Source organism: Argentina silus (assembly GCF_951799395.1).
Source record: "Argentina silus genome assembly, chromosome: 12".
In the NCBI taxonomy this organism is placed as follows: Eukaryota; Metazoa; Chordata; class Actinopteri; order Argentiniformes; family Argentinidae; genus Argentina; species Argentina silus.
Window position 1 is genome coordinate 20021691 of NC_139666.1, and position 15097 is coordinate 20036787.

At 44.3% G+C, this 15097-nt stretch overlaps 1 protein-coding gene across 1 annotated transcript; it reads left to right on the forward strand.

The window, feature by feature from the left end:
- Window positions 1-303: 303 nt before the first annotated feature.
- On the forward strand, window positions 304-14961 carry slc15a2 (solute carrier family 15 member 2; the record flags this gene model as incomplete). Its single annotated transcript, XM_083682641.1, has 22 exons — window positions 304-315; window positions 1261-1348; window positions 2537-2678; window positions 2824-2916; window positions 3181-3280; window positions 3467-3557; window positions 3723-3800; window positions 5797-5879; window positions 6165-6248; window positions 6536-6625; window positions 7237-7281; window positions 7742-7777; window positions 8400-8488; window positions 9383-9464; window positions 9701-9826; window positions 12310-12474; window positions 12586-12632; window positions 12762-12869; window positions 13180-13273; window positions 13632-13775; window positions 14044-14148; window positions 14747-14961. 22 exons carry the CDS (start codon window positions 304-306, stop codon window positions 14951-14953), a joined length of 2109 nt encoding a protein of 702 aa, XP_083538767.1. The 3' UTR covers window positions 14954-14961.
- Window positions 14962-15097: the final 136 nt, after the last annotated feature.

Consider the following 15097-nt stretch of genomic DNA (forward strand, 5'->3'; position numbering starts at 1 on the left):
AAGGGGAGTGTTCCTTTTTTGGAAGTAAGAGCTGGGTTTTGCATTGCTGTCCTCAAAGACAAGAGAGGGACGGACTTGGACACGCGACAAAATCGACCGATGCGACACTAGAGTACCAAAAAACACTCCAGAAAACACAGAAGAAATGGGGAGGCGAAAAGGTAATGCATATCTAAAGAGTTCTATGGATGCATCGGTCATATTCTTTACGAAAGTTGTTATTTTTGCACAAACTTTGGGAAAATGTTCAGAGTTATCCAATTACTGTGCCAGACGGAGTTACACTAGGCTACAGACGGACGCATGGACATCCCTGTAAGACGGGCATGATACTTTTTTATAGGGTGTTTGTGGACAAAATGTTTGACAAATACAGGCCTACTACTGTGCAACTATAGAAATGCTACATTCTTGTTTCAATTCTATTTTCCGAAAATTATGCTTATTTTTATCAATCACTTGTCACTTTTTGCAATGGATCTGACAATATAGCCCTGTGATTATGATATTGTCAACCACCTTTTTGTAATTACGCTTATGGCAATACAATCAGCCATGCAACTGACTGCATTTAACGGTATATGAATAAGATGCTAATCCATCACATTGTGTTTTGTTTATCTGCCACACTGTCTTAATATTGCTGTGCGGATTTGATTGAATTCTCACTCATGCGAAACCACCATCTAGATGATAAACTAAGCACAGGTGTGACACTGACACTGTTTTGTCAATAATAACAGCCTGGTGGTCTGTTGTTTACCCCTAAAGCCTGGTGGTCTGTTGTGTAGCCCTAAAGTGACTACCTATGTCTTTCTAACCTTTAGGTCACCAGTTGGAGACAGAGGAGAGTGAAAAGACAACTAGATCACCGGTAATCTTTATGATTTCTCCACTTTTGTGCAATATGGCCGTGTTGTGGGAGAAGGCATTGAGGCAAAACTATGGATATGTTAAAAAATACTACTTGGCAAGCTCAGACAAGCTCAGTATCGACACCTTAGCTGAGCAGCTTTTGAAACTTTCACTTCTTCTTTGGGGACTAAATGTATTAATAACCCCATAGACAGTGGACTTTGGAATCTGCTAATAATTTAGTGATGATCCAAAAAGACATTCCCAAAGCTCACTTTCACTGTTCATTCACAAAAAGGATGTGAGATTTGACCCTCATCTCTCTCTCTCTCTGTCTCTGTCTCTGTCTCTCTCTCTCTCTCTCTCTCTCTCTCTCTCTCTGTCTCTCTCTCTCTCTCTCCTCAGAAACTATGTGGGACCAACTACCCTGTCAGCATTGCCTTCATCGTGGTGAATGAGTTCTGTGAACGCTTCTCCTACTATGGCATGAAAGGTGACCCTAGCAGAGACACAAGCTACACTCTTAGAAAAAAGGGTTCTTCATCTGTCCCTGTAGGGGAACCCTTTGAAGTACCTGTTTGGGTTCCACATAGCACCCTGTTGGGTTACAAGTAGAACCCTTTTGGTTGCATTTAGAACTATTTGTGGAAAGTGGTTCAACATAGAACCCAAAGGGTTCTTCAAAGGGTTCCCCTACAGGGACAAATGAGTGAGTGTAGAATCACGGGTTGTTGTGAATGTTGTGAACAGCCACTGTGTTAAATCATTCTATGGATGCAGAAGCAGCAGGGGAGGGTTTGGAGAAACTGGAGGTAGAAATCGGAGGACAGGCTCAATTTAGTGCATGGAATGGAATGAGCAATGGTATCAAACACATGTGTTTGATACCATTCCTCATTCTGTTCCATGCATTACAATGAGCCTGTCCTCCGATTTCTACCTCCACCAGCCTCCACTGACAAGCAATGATCAGTGGGCAGAAGTCAACAAGGTCATTCAAACAGAGAGACCACTATGGATATCCCACAGTGTTAGCTTCCCCTCCTCCTCTCACATGATCTCCACTGTCTGTCCCTGTCCTTCATCCTCTTCACATGCTACAGTCAGTTTCTCCAAAGCGTCATAACTAAAGTAGTACTTTATGTCTTTTGACAATCCAGGCCCTCTCCTCCTCTAGAACAGCAAAGTTAATCATTTAACGGATATCGTCAGTTCATGCATAGAAGATTGACTTTGAAACCTTGATTTTACAATTGCTACCCTCTTGCGGCTTTGCGGTGGTGTTGTCTTGAGAAATGAAGTACTACTTCAGCTGCGAAGCTTTCGGGAAACTGACCCCAGATCATTTTAGTCAGGTTGATATGATCATCTCTATATGAAGACTGAAGGCTTGCCACTCCTACTTTGTCAGACTCTGACCCCCAACTCTGGTGCTTATAATAATAATAACAATAATAATAATAATAACAACAACAATAATAATAACAATAATAATAACAACAATAACAATAATAACAACAAAAATAATAATACCTTTACTTGTATAGCGTTTATCTAAACAAGAGAAGAGATCATAGAAATGCATCAGCAAAAGCAAAAATTCCAAACAGAAAGAAAGCAACATAATAAAAAAATAAAAAATCGTATTGTGATCGTCACATTGTTCTGTGTTTTAATGAAGCGGTGTTGACCATATACTTCATGAACTACCTGCACTGGGACAAGGACCTCTCCACGGCAGTGTACCACGCCTTCTCCAGTCTTTGCTATTTCACGCCCGTGCTAGGGGCCCTCATCGCAGACTCATGGCTGGGCAAGTTCAAGTGAGTCCTATTGAAAAAAAGCCAATGGCTCGTCATTCATCCTTCAATGGGAAATATAGCTATTGTGGTTCCGAAGCTACAATTGCACCTTGATCAATCCTACAGTACGCAGGAAGAGAGAGAAAATGCCTTTTGTCTTTCACAGGACCATCATCTACCTCTCCATTGTGTATGTCATCGGTCACGTAGTCAAGTCTGTTGGGGCCATTCCAAGCGTGGGGGACAGCACCGTACACATGTAAGCAGCTGGAAACAGTGGTTTAGTGTTGGCAGTGGAGGCTGGTGGAGGTAGAAAATCAGAGGACGGGCTCATTGTAATGGGAGTGTAATGAAATAAGGAATGGGGTCAAACATGGTGTCAAACATGCATGTTCATTCCATTCCATGCATTACAATGAGCCCGTCCTCCCGATTTCTACCTCCACCAGCCTCCCCTGCCTGTTGGGCATGTACTTGACCAACCCCACACTCAACACAGTGTCTCTATATGTGTGTCTCCCAGAGCGTTGTCTATGATGGGACTGATCCTCATCGCCTTTGGGACTGGAGGGATTAAACCATGTGTGGCAGCGTTCGGGGGGGACCAGTTTGATGAGGAGCACGTAAGACATTACATCACTCTGAAATACACATGTACTGTTCGCCTACTCTTCATGTTCAGTCTAGCTAACCTCTGGTTTAAAAAAGAAGAACGTGATAGAAATTGAACTATAACTTGAAGATAACTAACCTGCGAAATTATTTTTTAAAATGTAAAACAACGTCCACATTTTTCCCTTTCACGGCAGCCAACCGAAAGGAGGAAATTCTTCTCTATTTTCTACATGTCTATCAACGCTGGGAGTGTCTTATCGACCGTCATTATACCAATACTACGAGGTCAGTGTTAGGAATGAGGAGTCAGGGCCTACGTTTACTTATGGTTAATACTGACAACATGACTTAGCTGTACTGAACTCTGTGTGTGTGTGTGTGTGTGTGTGTGTGTGTGTGTGTGTGTGTGTGTGTGTTTGTGTACGTGGGTGCGTGTGTGTGTTCTTGCAGACGATGTGCAGTGTTTCGGGGGTGACTGCTATGCTCTTGCCTTTGGGGTGCCAGCAGCTTTGATGGTTGTTGCTCTGGGTGAGTGTCTCCCTTCTTTCCCTTTCCACCCCGGATGTCTATTGCACACTTAGAGTGTAGAAGTATCATACCACATCTACTGTATTAAACTCATTGAGCATGGAGCCGCTTGGGCTGGCTTGCCCAGTGTAACCTACATCATTGTGGGTCACAGGCGGCTGTGGCCCCTCGAGTTAGAAAACAGGGTTTGTTTTGATAGTGCATGCTTTGGCCCAGCAGAGCCACTCAACCATACATCCCATATGGATCAAAGGGGAAGGGATTCAGGGCCAGTCAGCAGAAAGGGCTGCCTGTCAGGACAGATGTGTATGGAAGTCTGGTAAACATTGGGTCTTGCCAATCCAAACAACACTAAACTGGGTTGGTATTGGCTGGGTACATTGACAATGATCTTAACCTATGTCCATAACAGGGGAGGCTGGTCGAGATAGAAATCGGATGACGGGCTCATTGTAATGCATGAAACGGAACGAGAAATGGTATCAAACACGTACCTTCAAACACGTTTCTACCTCCACCAGCCTCCCCTGGTCCATAACAATGTGTTTACTCTCTAGTCTAGCAATACAGACGTGATGCAGCTATGGAGTTATGGCATATGAAAGAAAACACGCTCTTATTAGCAGATCTTGTTGGCAGGTGGTTATGCTCCCGGTCCAAACAAATGTCACACATCCAAAAAGCAAACCACAACATTCATCTTTGTTTATTAACAAAGGTTTCTCGAAATGGGAATGTGTATGAGTCCTGTTTGAGCTCACCACTCAAGTCATTTGTTTTCTCCGATGATGGAGTGCTCTTCTGGGCCGCAGCCATGTGGTCCTCTGTGGCTCAGTTGGTAGAGCATGGCCCTAATAATGCTTAGATTCAATGTATGCACTCACTGCAGTGTAAGTCGCTTTGGATAAAAGCATCAGCTAAATGGCATATATACAGTGGGGGAAATAATTATTTGATCCCCTGCTGATTTTGTTAGTTTGCCTGATTACAAAGAAATGAGCGGTCTATAATTTTTATGGTACTTTTAGTTTATGAAATCCTACAACAAGTCATCAACAAACAGAGAAAAAAAGACATCATCATACTAACAGGAGATTTTAATGCTAAGATAGGCCAAGACAACACAGGAAAAGAACAAGTAATGGGCAAACACGGTCTAGGAGAAATGAACAACAATGGAGAACAATTCACAGATTTCTGCACATTCCATAACCTTGTTATAGGAGGTAGTGTCTTCCCACATAAATTAGTGCACAAAGCCACATGGGTTTCCCCAGACCACAAAACTGAAAATCAGATTGACCACAGCAAGGAAAATCAGCACAAGATACAATGTCAGCCTCCTCCAAGATCAGAACATCAGAGAGCAATTCCAAATCAGCCTTTCAAACCTATTCCACCCCCTGGACAATCTGGAAGAACAAGGACAAACCCTGGGCGGGGCGGGAGAAAATGAAGAGAGCATGGATAGAGGCATGTGAGGACACATGTGGGAGGAAGACCAGACAGCACAAGGGGTGGATGTCAGGAGAAACTCTACAGAAAATACAGACCCGCAAACAGGCCAAGGACAGTCTTAACAACAGCCGCACAAGAGCTGTAAAAGCAAAAGCACAGCAAGATTACACCATGGCAGACAAACTGGTAAAAAAGAGCATCAAGAACGGGAGATTCACAGCTTGAAAGTGCACCTGAAAAATCTGCAGGAATTGTGTGATGCAATCATCATGGACCAGAATCTCAAAGGAATGTTTCCAATATCTTGTGGAATCAATGCCACAAAGAATTGAGGCTGTTTTGAGAGCAAAAGAAGGCCCTACCCAGTATTAGTATAGTGTTCCTAATAAAGTGTTCGGTGAGTGTATATATACTGTATATTAATACTCATAAAACTGTATTGGCCACAGTAAATGTACAGCTTTTTAATAACAATATTTTCTAACCAGTGTTAACATGTGTGACCTTTTGTTTCCCCCCCCCCCCAACTTCTTTGTAGTTGTGTTCATCTCTGGGAGTGGCATGTATAAGATGAGTCCTCCCGAGGGAAATGTCCTCCTGAATGTGTGCACGTGCATAAGGGTAAGTCAGATCCAGGGGAGTCTGCATGGAACAGACTGAGAAATGGTATGAAACACAGCATGGAACGGAATGAGGAATGGAACAAAAACACATGTGTTTGGTGTTTGATACCATTCCTCATTCCATTCCATGCATTACAATGAGTCCAGTTTCTACCTCCACCAGCCTCCCCTGGTCAGATCTCTCTCCCTTCTAGATTAGTCAGTCATATCCTCAGAAAGATAAACAGGTGAGAAATGATGGGCTTATGTTGTGTACTTCTGCTCTCCTCATCCCTTTCTACAGGTTGCCATCGAGAACCGCTTTAGAAGTTCCAAGTCTGACCCAAAAAGGAAGCACTGGTTGGACTGGGCTGATGAGAAGTATTCGGTGTGATATCTATACAGACATTACATTACTGTAACATTACATTACTCCAGTGAACACTAGACTGACTTCACGGACCAGTGAACTTTGCTTGTAAATGATGGATCTGAGTGCAAAGTTTTAAAGGTCAACTTTATTTAATAAATCTTGTATGTGTGAAATGCAGGGGAGGCTAGTGGAAGTAGAAATCAGAGTACAGGCTCCGATTCCGACCTCCACCAGCCTCCCCTGATGAAATGACTCTTCTTAGTCATACCATAATGACCCTTGTCTCCTGTGTCTGTTCACAGAAACGCCTCATCCATGAGATCAAGATGGTCCTGAAGGTTCTGGTGCTCTACATCCCTCTGCCCATGTTCTGGGCTCTGTTTGACCAGCAGGTAAGGTTCTGTCCTGCTCACAATGGACCGGCCCAGTTAGAACTGTTCTGGTTCCACCCTCAAGCGATGATTCATTCTATTTGTAGTTTTACCTTCTTTGTGACTTACCTACATGTAGGTTGTTGTTAGTTTATCCAGACCATTTTTAAATACACATTCATATTTGAGTGATTAAAACTAACAAGGAAGACAAAAAAAACATCTGAGGGGGAATTTAAATCGTTAGCAACTATTTTGTTTGGCTTTCTATCAGGCCTGTTAGAGGCCAAAGATCTGTTGGATTAATCAGGGATGATTGTTCCACTAAAGCATGGTTAGACACTAGGGTTAGGGTTGGGACTAGGGTTAGTCTAACATCTGAACCCCTCAACCTAAAGCAGGGGGGGCTGGTGGAGGTAGATTTTGGAGGACAGGCTCATTGTAATGCATGGAAGGGAATGAGGAATGGTATCAAATGAATGGAAGGGAAGATACCATTCCTCATTCCATTCCAGTGCCTGTCCACTGATTTCCACCTCCACGAGCCTCCACTGACCTAAAGTAACTGTGCCTTCAGTTCAAAAGAATACATTTAATGAGCCAATCAGTGAATAACAGCCATCTTTGTTCAGGGTTCCCGCTGGACACTGCAGGCCACCAGGATGAACATGGCTTTTGTAAGTAATTTACTTTATTTGTATGTACCTGTGTACCAGGGGAGGCTGGTAGAGGTAGAAATATGAGGACAGGTTCATAGTAATGCATAGAACGGAATGAGGAATTCCAGAACCTCCCCTGGTGTACAGTCCTGTTTGTGGTGACAGTGGTAAAAACCAATGACACTTATTATCATACAATACAATACAATACTTTTTTGCAGTGTGTGCGTATCAGTGACTGGGTCTTATGACAGGAAAATGACTCATTAAATGTTTTCAGTAAAAGAGCCTCCATTTTAGTCATGATGACATTGTAAAAGACTTGACCTTAACCTGCACTTTTCCAGGTTTGTGGTTACTGGGAATCTAATTTTTCATTTGTTTTGTACGTGTGAACTACTGTATATTGAAACAAAATAATTTATAACCTAGTCATGTAACACTGATTAAAATGAAACCATCCACTTCCATATTTCAGGGGGATTCATTCATAGTGAAGCCGGATCAAATGCAGGTACTTGGCAGCAGCTCTTCTTTAATAATAATAATAATAATAATAATAATAATAATAATAATAATAATGCATTTTATTTGTACAGTGCTTCTATCACATACCTAGAGCATTCACAGGTCAAGCAAAAACAAACATTGATAAAAACATATAACACATACAGCACAGAACAGGGGTAACACATTAAAAGCCTCTTTCATGCTGTTCCCCACAGTACATTGTGTGCTCCTGCTCATGTTGCTGTACCAGGGGAGGCTGGTGGAGGTAGAAATCAGAGGACGGGCTCATTGTAATGCATGGAACAGAATCAGGAATGGTATTCGTCATTCCTAATTCCATTCCATGCATTACAATGAGCCCGTCCTCCGATTTCTACCTCCATCAGCCTCTACTCTACTGTACCGTTGGTGCTGTCATGCCCTTGACTGAGATCACCACACGTTCCCATTTAAAACCCCAACCCTTTTATAACATAATCACAACAACATTATCAGCAAGACTATTTACTAGTGTTCTGCACTAACCCTAACCCTAACCTTTATGATTTTATGATTTTCTTTAATGAGTGACTCTTTTATTGAGTCATTTAAGGGTGTGTGTGTTTTTCTTCCTACCTGTCCCTAAGATGTTGAACGCCCTGCTGATTCTCGTGTTTGTGCCCATCTTCGACATCATAGTATACCCACTCATAGGCTTGTGCAGGATCAATCTCACGTGAGTCCACCCCCCTGCTCTTCCTTGGACGGAAATTGAGTCTTGGCTGTCTTTACATCACCATTGCATGTAACAGTTGTCTTTAACAAGTGTGTGGTGTCATGTGAAGCAGGGGAGGCTGGGTGGAGGTAGAAATCGGAGGACGGGCTCATTGTAATGTATGGAATGGAATGAGGAATGGTATTGGTATCATACGTGTGTGTGTTTGATACCTTTCCTCATTCCGTTCCATGCATTAAAATGAGCCCGTCCTCTGATTTCTACCTCCACCAGCCTCCACTGATGTGAAGTCGCACACCAATTATAATGTCACACTTAGTCATAAACAACATTTGTAGCTGCCTCTATTCCCAGTTATCTTATCATGTTATCTATATCAATGTGTATAGATCAGATAATCAGGAGACAATGTTGTGCAACAGAAGAACAACGATTTGACAGAACATGTGCAAGAAGGCATTGTGGAGGCTTCGATAGTCATCTGACAGAGCATGCACCTCAACACATTCATCAACATCAGATACTGTTTTTACTGTAACCTCGTTGAGACCAGAATTTCCTTGTTCGGAAACCTGGGGAAATCCTTTGCAGAAAGTAGCTACAAAGGGGTGGAAACCCGCTTGAAATGAGTGACGCCTTGCGACACGTCATACCAATACATTGCTTGGACGGAGCTCCAAAAAAACTGAATTCAGTTTTTCTCTCAGGTTTTCTTCCATTTTGTACAATGTTGCAAACTAGCATAGGCAACAAGAGGAGGTATGGCTGCGCAAGACCACTGTAAGGGATACTGTTGACCAATCGATATTAACCATCTAGCAGTCATTATGCTATAGTCTAGCAAGGTGAACTGGTGGGTTCAGAATGTCTGACACTGTAGCTCTCTCTCCTCAGGCCCCTGAAGAAGATGGCTGCCGGTATGATCTTTGCAGCGCTGGCCTTCTGTGCCGCCACCATGGTGGAGGTGAAAGTCGTGGTAGGTGATCGATGATACCATGACACCTCATTTCGTTACATTCCATCCATCATTGTAATGCATGGACCGGAATGAGGAATGCATTACGGTGAGTCCGGCCTACGATTTCAACCTCCACCAGCCTCCACTTAGTCACATCCAAGACGTAAAGCCGCAGTGACACAGACAGACACTGAGCCTAACCACTGAGAACACTGTCCTCTGATCCTCTGTCTCTTCCTCTTTGGCTGTGACAGAAAACGGTGGTGGAGCCTGCGCCTCGAGGGGAGTGTCTCCTGCAGGTCTACAACCTGGCTGAGGGGAACATCAGCCTCCACATCCCTGGCAGCAGCCTTTTCCAACAACCCATTCAATCCTATGAGGTAATCAGGGTTGGGGAGTAGGGGGGCGGGGGGGGGGGGGGGCAATCGCAGGATGGTAAAAATTTAAGGATTAGATTAGATTAGATTAGATTCAACTTTATTGTCATTGTGCAGAGTACAAGTACAGAGACAACGAAATGCAGTTAGCGTCTAACCAGAAGTGCAAAATAGCAGAAAGTGCAATGAACAGTATCTACAGGTAGTGCAATATATGAGCAGTAAGTAGTGCAGTATAATATAAGTAGTGCAGTGTAAACAGTATATGAGTAGCAGTAGCATTATAGCAGAATAAATAAGTTACAGTATGAACAGTGTAGCAGCATATGAGCTGTATAGGTAATGCAGTCTAGCAGTATATATGTATTAACAGTAACATAAGGTAGATAGCAGAATAAATATAAATATAAATATGGAATGCCGTATGAACAGTATAAACATGTATGTACAGTATGTGCAGTGTATTAACAGTAGTATTAAAGAAAATATAGGGATATGTGCATTATGAACAGTATGAACAGTATGGACAGTATGGACAGATATGTACAGAAGAGCAGTGGTATTGAGTAAGAGCAGGGGAGGGGAGTAATAGTGCAATTGTCCGGGTGGGGGGGGGGTTGGTTGCAGGGGTTGCAGGGGTTGCAGGGGTTGGTAGGTTGTCACGTAGGTGCAGTGTTCGAGTTCAGTAGGGTGACAGCCGCAGGGAAGAAGCTGCCTCTGAACCTGCTGGTTCGGGTGCGGAGAGACCTGTAGCGCCTCCCGGATGGGAGTGGGGTGAACAGTGAGAAGTGTCCTTGACGATGCTGCGTGCCTTACGCAAGCATCGTTTGCTCTGGACAGCCTCAATGGAGGGGAGTGAGGAACCGGTGATGCGTTGGGCAGTTTTCACCACCCTCTGCAGAGCTTTCCGGTCAGATGCCGAGCAGTTGCCATACCAAACGGTGACACAATTGGTGAGGATGCTCTCGATGGTGCAGCGGTAGAAGTTCACCAGGATCTGAGGAGACAGGTGGACCTTCTTTAGTCTCCTCAGGAAGAAGAGACGCTGGTGAGCCTTCTTTATCAGGGTGGAGGTGTTGAGGGTCCAGGAGAGGTCCTCAGAGATGTGGACACCCAGAAACTTGAAGCTGGTGACTCGCTCCACCTCAGTCCCGTTGATGAGGATGGGGGTGTGTGCGCCAGCTTTAGACTTCCTGAAGTCCACAATGAGCTCTTTGGTCTTCCTGGTGTTGAGAGCCAGGTTATTGTTGTTGCACCACACTGTTAGGTGCTGGACCTCCTCCCTGTAGGCCGACTCATCGTTGTTGCTGATGAGACCAATCACCGTTGTGTCGTCTGCAAACTTAACAATGGTGTTAGAGCCATGTACAGGTGTGCAGTCGTAGGTGAAGAGGGAGTAAAGGAGGGGGCTCAGCACACAGCCTTGTGGAACGCCGGTGTTCAGGGTGAGGGTTGAGGAGGTGTTGTTGTGTAGCCTAACAGACTGCGGCCTGTTGGTTAGGAAGTCCAGAATCCAGTTGCAGAGGGAGGAGTTGATGCCCAGTTGCCTGAGTTTGGAGATCAGTTTGGAGGGGATGATGATGTTGAATGCTGAACTGAAGTCAATGAACAGCATTCTCACATAAGAGTTAGTCTTGTCGAGGTGGGACAGGGCGGAGTGAAGTGCCGTTGAAATGGCATCCTCTGTACTCCTGTTCTGCCGGTAGGCGAATTGAAAGGGGTCCAGTGTGGGTGGTAGGCAGGTCTTGAGTTGAGCTAAGACCAGCCTCTCGAAGCACTTCATGATGATGGGCGTGAGTGCCACTGGTCGGAAGTCATTTAAGTCATGGGCTCATTGTAGTACATGGAATGGAATGAAGACATGAGTGAGGACACACGTGTTTGATTCCGTTCTTATTCCGTTCCATGCATTACAATGAGCCTATCCTCTGATTTCTACAGGGCTCATTGTAATGCATGGAACAGAATGAGGAATGGAGTGGTTTGATACCATTCCTGATTCTGTTCCATGCATTACAATGAGCCTGTCCTCCGATTTCTACCTCCACAAGCCTCCCGTGCAACACAGGTCCATGCACAGGGCCATCAACAGGCTGTTTTATTGTTACTTAACCCTCAACCACTGCGTTTACAAGCATCGACAGCAGATCTCCTAGCGACCAAATTGGAGTGTGTTCTGGGTTCAGTGTAGTTAAAGACGCGCCAACAACAGCCGAACATTAACCCTTGTCACCCTGTCTCCCTGTCACCCTGTCTCCCTGTCACCCTGACTCCCTGTCACCCTGTCTCCCTGTCACCCTGTCTCCCTGTCACCCTGTCTCCTTGTCACCCTGTCTCCCTGTCACCCTGTCTCCCTGTCTCCCTGTCACCCTGTCTCCCTGTCACCCTGTCACCCTGTCTTCTTGTCACCCTGTCTCCCTGTCACCCTGTCTCCCTGTCACTATGTCTCCCTGTCACCCTGTCACTCTGGCTCTGTGTCCTGTCAGGATCCCCCCGGGTACCAGAGGCTTCAACTGGAGGGAAACAACCAGACCCTCACAATGGGAGTCAATCATAATGAAATAAATTACCAGTGTACTAAGACCTTCACAGAGCAGAAAGCCTACAGTCTGGTCCTGCACAGCGGGCCCGCTGGAATCGAGTGCAAACTTGTGAGTGTCGAGTTTGTAGCACACTAATCCTCTAGACCATTGTGAATTTGTTGCGATAATATGTTTGCCATTTATCAAGGTCTGACATGTTTGTTTTCATTGGAAATAAAGGAAACAGACTTCATTGAGAAAAATGAGAATGGGGACGCATACCTGAGGTAATTATGTGTTTTTCATCCTGAATATAGAACTGGACAAAATGGATGGAATGGTTGAGGTAGAATGCAGCCTACCCTGTTAAACATGTATTGGAGCCGATGAGTGTACATGGACACTGTCTCTAACAGGTTCATCAACACGAGGGATGAAGCTGTCAACCTAACAGTGGGCGGTGTTGACTTTTATGTTCCTGCTGAGTTTGGCATTTCTCCCAACAAGAGTGTGGAAAGAGACGAGTGAGTATGACTCAAGACCTTACTAGAGTGTATTATCATTGTTTTACAATCTTCTAAGAATACATTTAATCATTGATTTTCTGACATTGCAGTGTACATCTGACTGTCAACGACACAGTGACAGATCATATCACAGTATCTTCAGATTACTTTTACATGTACCTCTTTATTCACTCTCTCTCTCTATTACTGTATCACTCTCATCTCTCTCTCTCGATCACTCTGATCACCCTCTCATCTCCCTCTCTCACTCTCTCTTTCTATCACTCTCATCTCTCCTCTCATCCTCCCTCTCTCTCATCGCTGACAGGTACACAAGCATTACATGTATATCAGACTCAGGGACGTTCTCCATCAACCTGGGCTTGCTGGACTTCGGTGCCACGTACACCGTCATCCTAGGGGTGAGTGACTGGCGTCATATGAGCCAACAACAGCCTGTATGAATATGACAGTACATATAGTATGCACTGTTGTAGCATGAAACCACACTGACAATGACAGCATCATTTACTTACTTTACTCGAGTCTGTGCTTTATCGTGAATAAACAATGCCCCCCAGCGGTGACTTTATTCACGATAAAGCACGGCCTCGCGTGCTTTATTGCTTAAGTAAACATATAAAACTATATGTCATAGCTGTTACTTTATCAGGGAATAAAGCACGGCTTCGAAACGCCTCTCGGCCAGTCACAATGCTTGTTCTGATCAAACCGTTGTATAAAGTGCATTTACCCATTTATGTCCATTCCTGTTTACAGGGTGATAATGAGACCACGCCTCATAAGATGGAGGACGTCCTGGCCAACAACGTCCACATCATCTGGCAGATCCCCCAGTACGTCCTCATCACAGCAGGGGAGGTCATGTTCTCCATCACAGGCCTGGAGTTCTCCTACTCACAGGTGACTTGCGAACATTTGCACTTGCGGACATTTCCCCATATGGACTTAAAAGCATATATTGGTTCAAGGGAGGATGGTGCAGGTACAAATCTGAGGACGGCTCATTGTAATGCATGGAATGGAATGAGAAAAGGTATCAAACACGTGTACAGATTACATAGACACCACATATTAGGACACATACAGTTAAAACACCCCAGACATCATATTGTGGTAATGTGTCTCTGCTAATGTCTCTGCCCCCCCCCCCCCCCACACACACATACAGGCCCCGGCTAATATGAAGTCAGTGCTGCAGGCTGGCTGGCTACTGACTGTAGCCTTTGGGAACATCATCGTGCTGATTGTGGCAGAAGGGGCAGGCCTGGATCAGGTAGGTCACATGAGATCGCTGTTCTACAGTATTTTACTGTGTTTTCAGTGGGTAGTGTTGACTATCACATTCCTGCTGAGTCTGTCATTCCTCCTAACAAGAGTGTGGAAAGAGGAGATTGCTGTTCTATTGTATTTTACTGTGTTTACTGTGTTTTACTAACGGTTCACTCAATGTGAATGTCTTTGATGGTCCACTAGAGGGCAACCTACCACAATAGTAGGACATGCTTGCCTTTTTTTCCTGGTGTCTCAATCTGTTTGTTTGGAGCTTTAAGCCTTTTCTGAATTGTTAGAAACATGATTCCTCGCTTCTTCCTAAAAAAGCATTGGAGGAGAATATCTAAGAGGAAGAACCTTGATCTTCTCCTCCAATGCGTTTTCAGCAGGACATGAGTGGAGGACGGAGGAGGACATGAGGAATTGAGTTTCTAACAATCGAGAAAGGGCTTTTGAGTACACCACGAGAAGGGGGTTCTCCAGAGTTGTATATTTGGGTGCTGCCTAACATTTGCCTAACAACAGCTGCCTAACATCAGATAGCAACCATAAAACACTTAAATGTGATCAATATTGATTATTGATTATGCCATTTCCAGTGGGTGGAGTTCCTCCTGTTTGCTAGTCTCTTGGTGGGTGTGTCCATCATATTCTCCATCATGGCGTATTTCTACACCTACGTGGACCCGGACCAGATGGACAAGCTGTTCCCAGACAACACCGGAGATGACCACCAGGACGACATGAAGAACAACCACATAGAAAATATCTACTTGAACTCATTAGGGAAAAGCACCAAGATGTAGCATGGTGACTTCATATTTCCCCCCTTAAATAAGACGCCCCAGTTTTGGGAAATGTTTTTGTACATTTTGAATCAAGCAATAAGATGTGACAGTTGAGTATACCTTACATGATGAGCCATATAGCAGTTAGTTATTGTCAGTCAT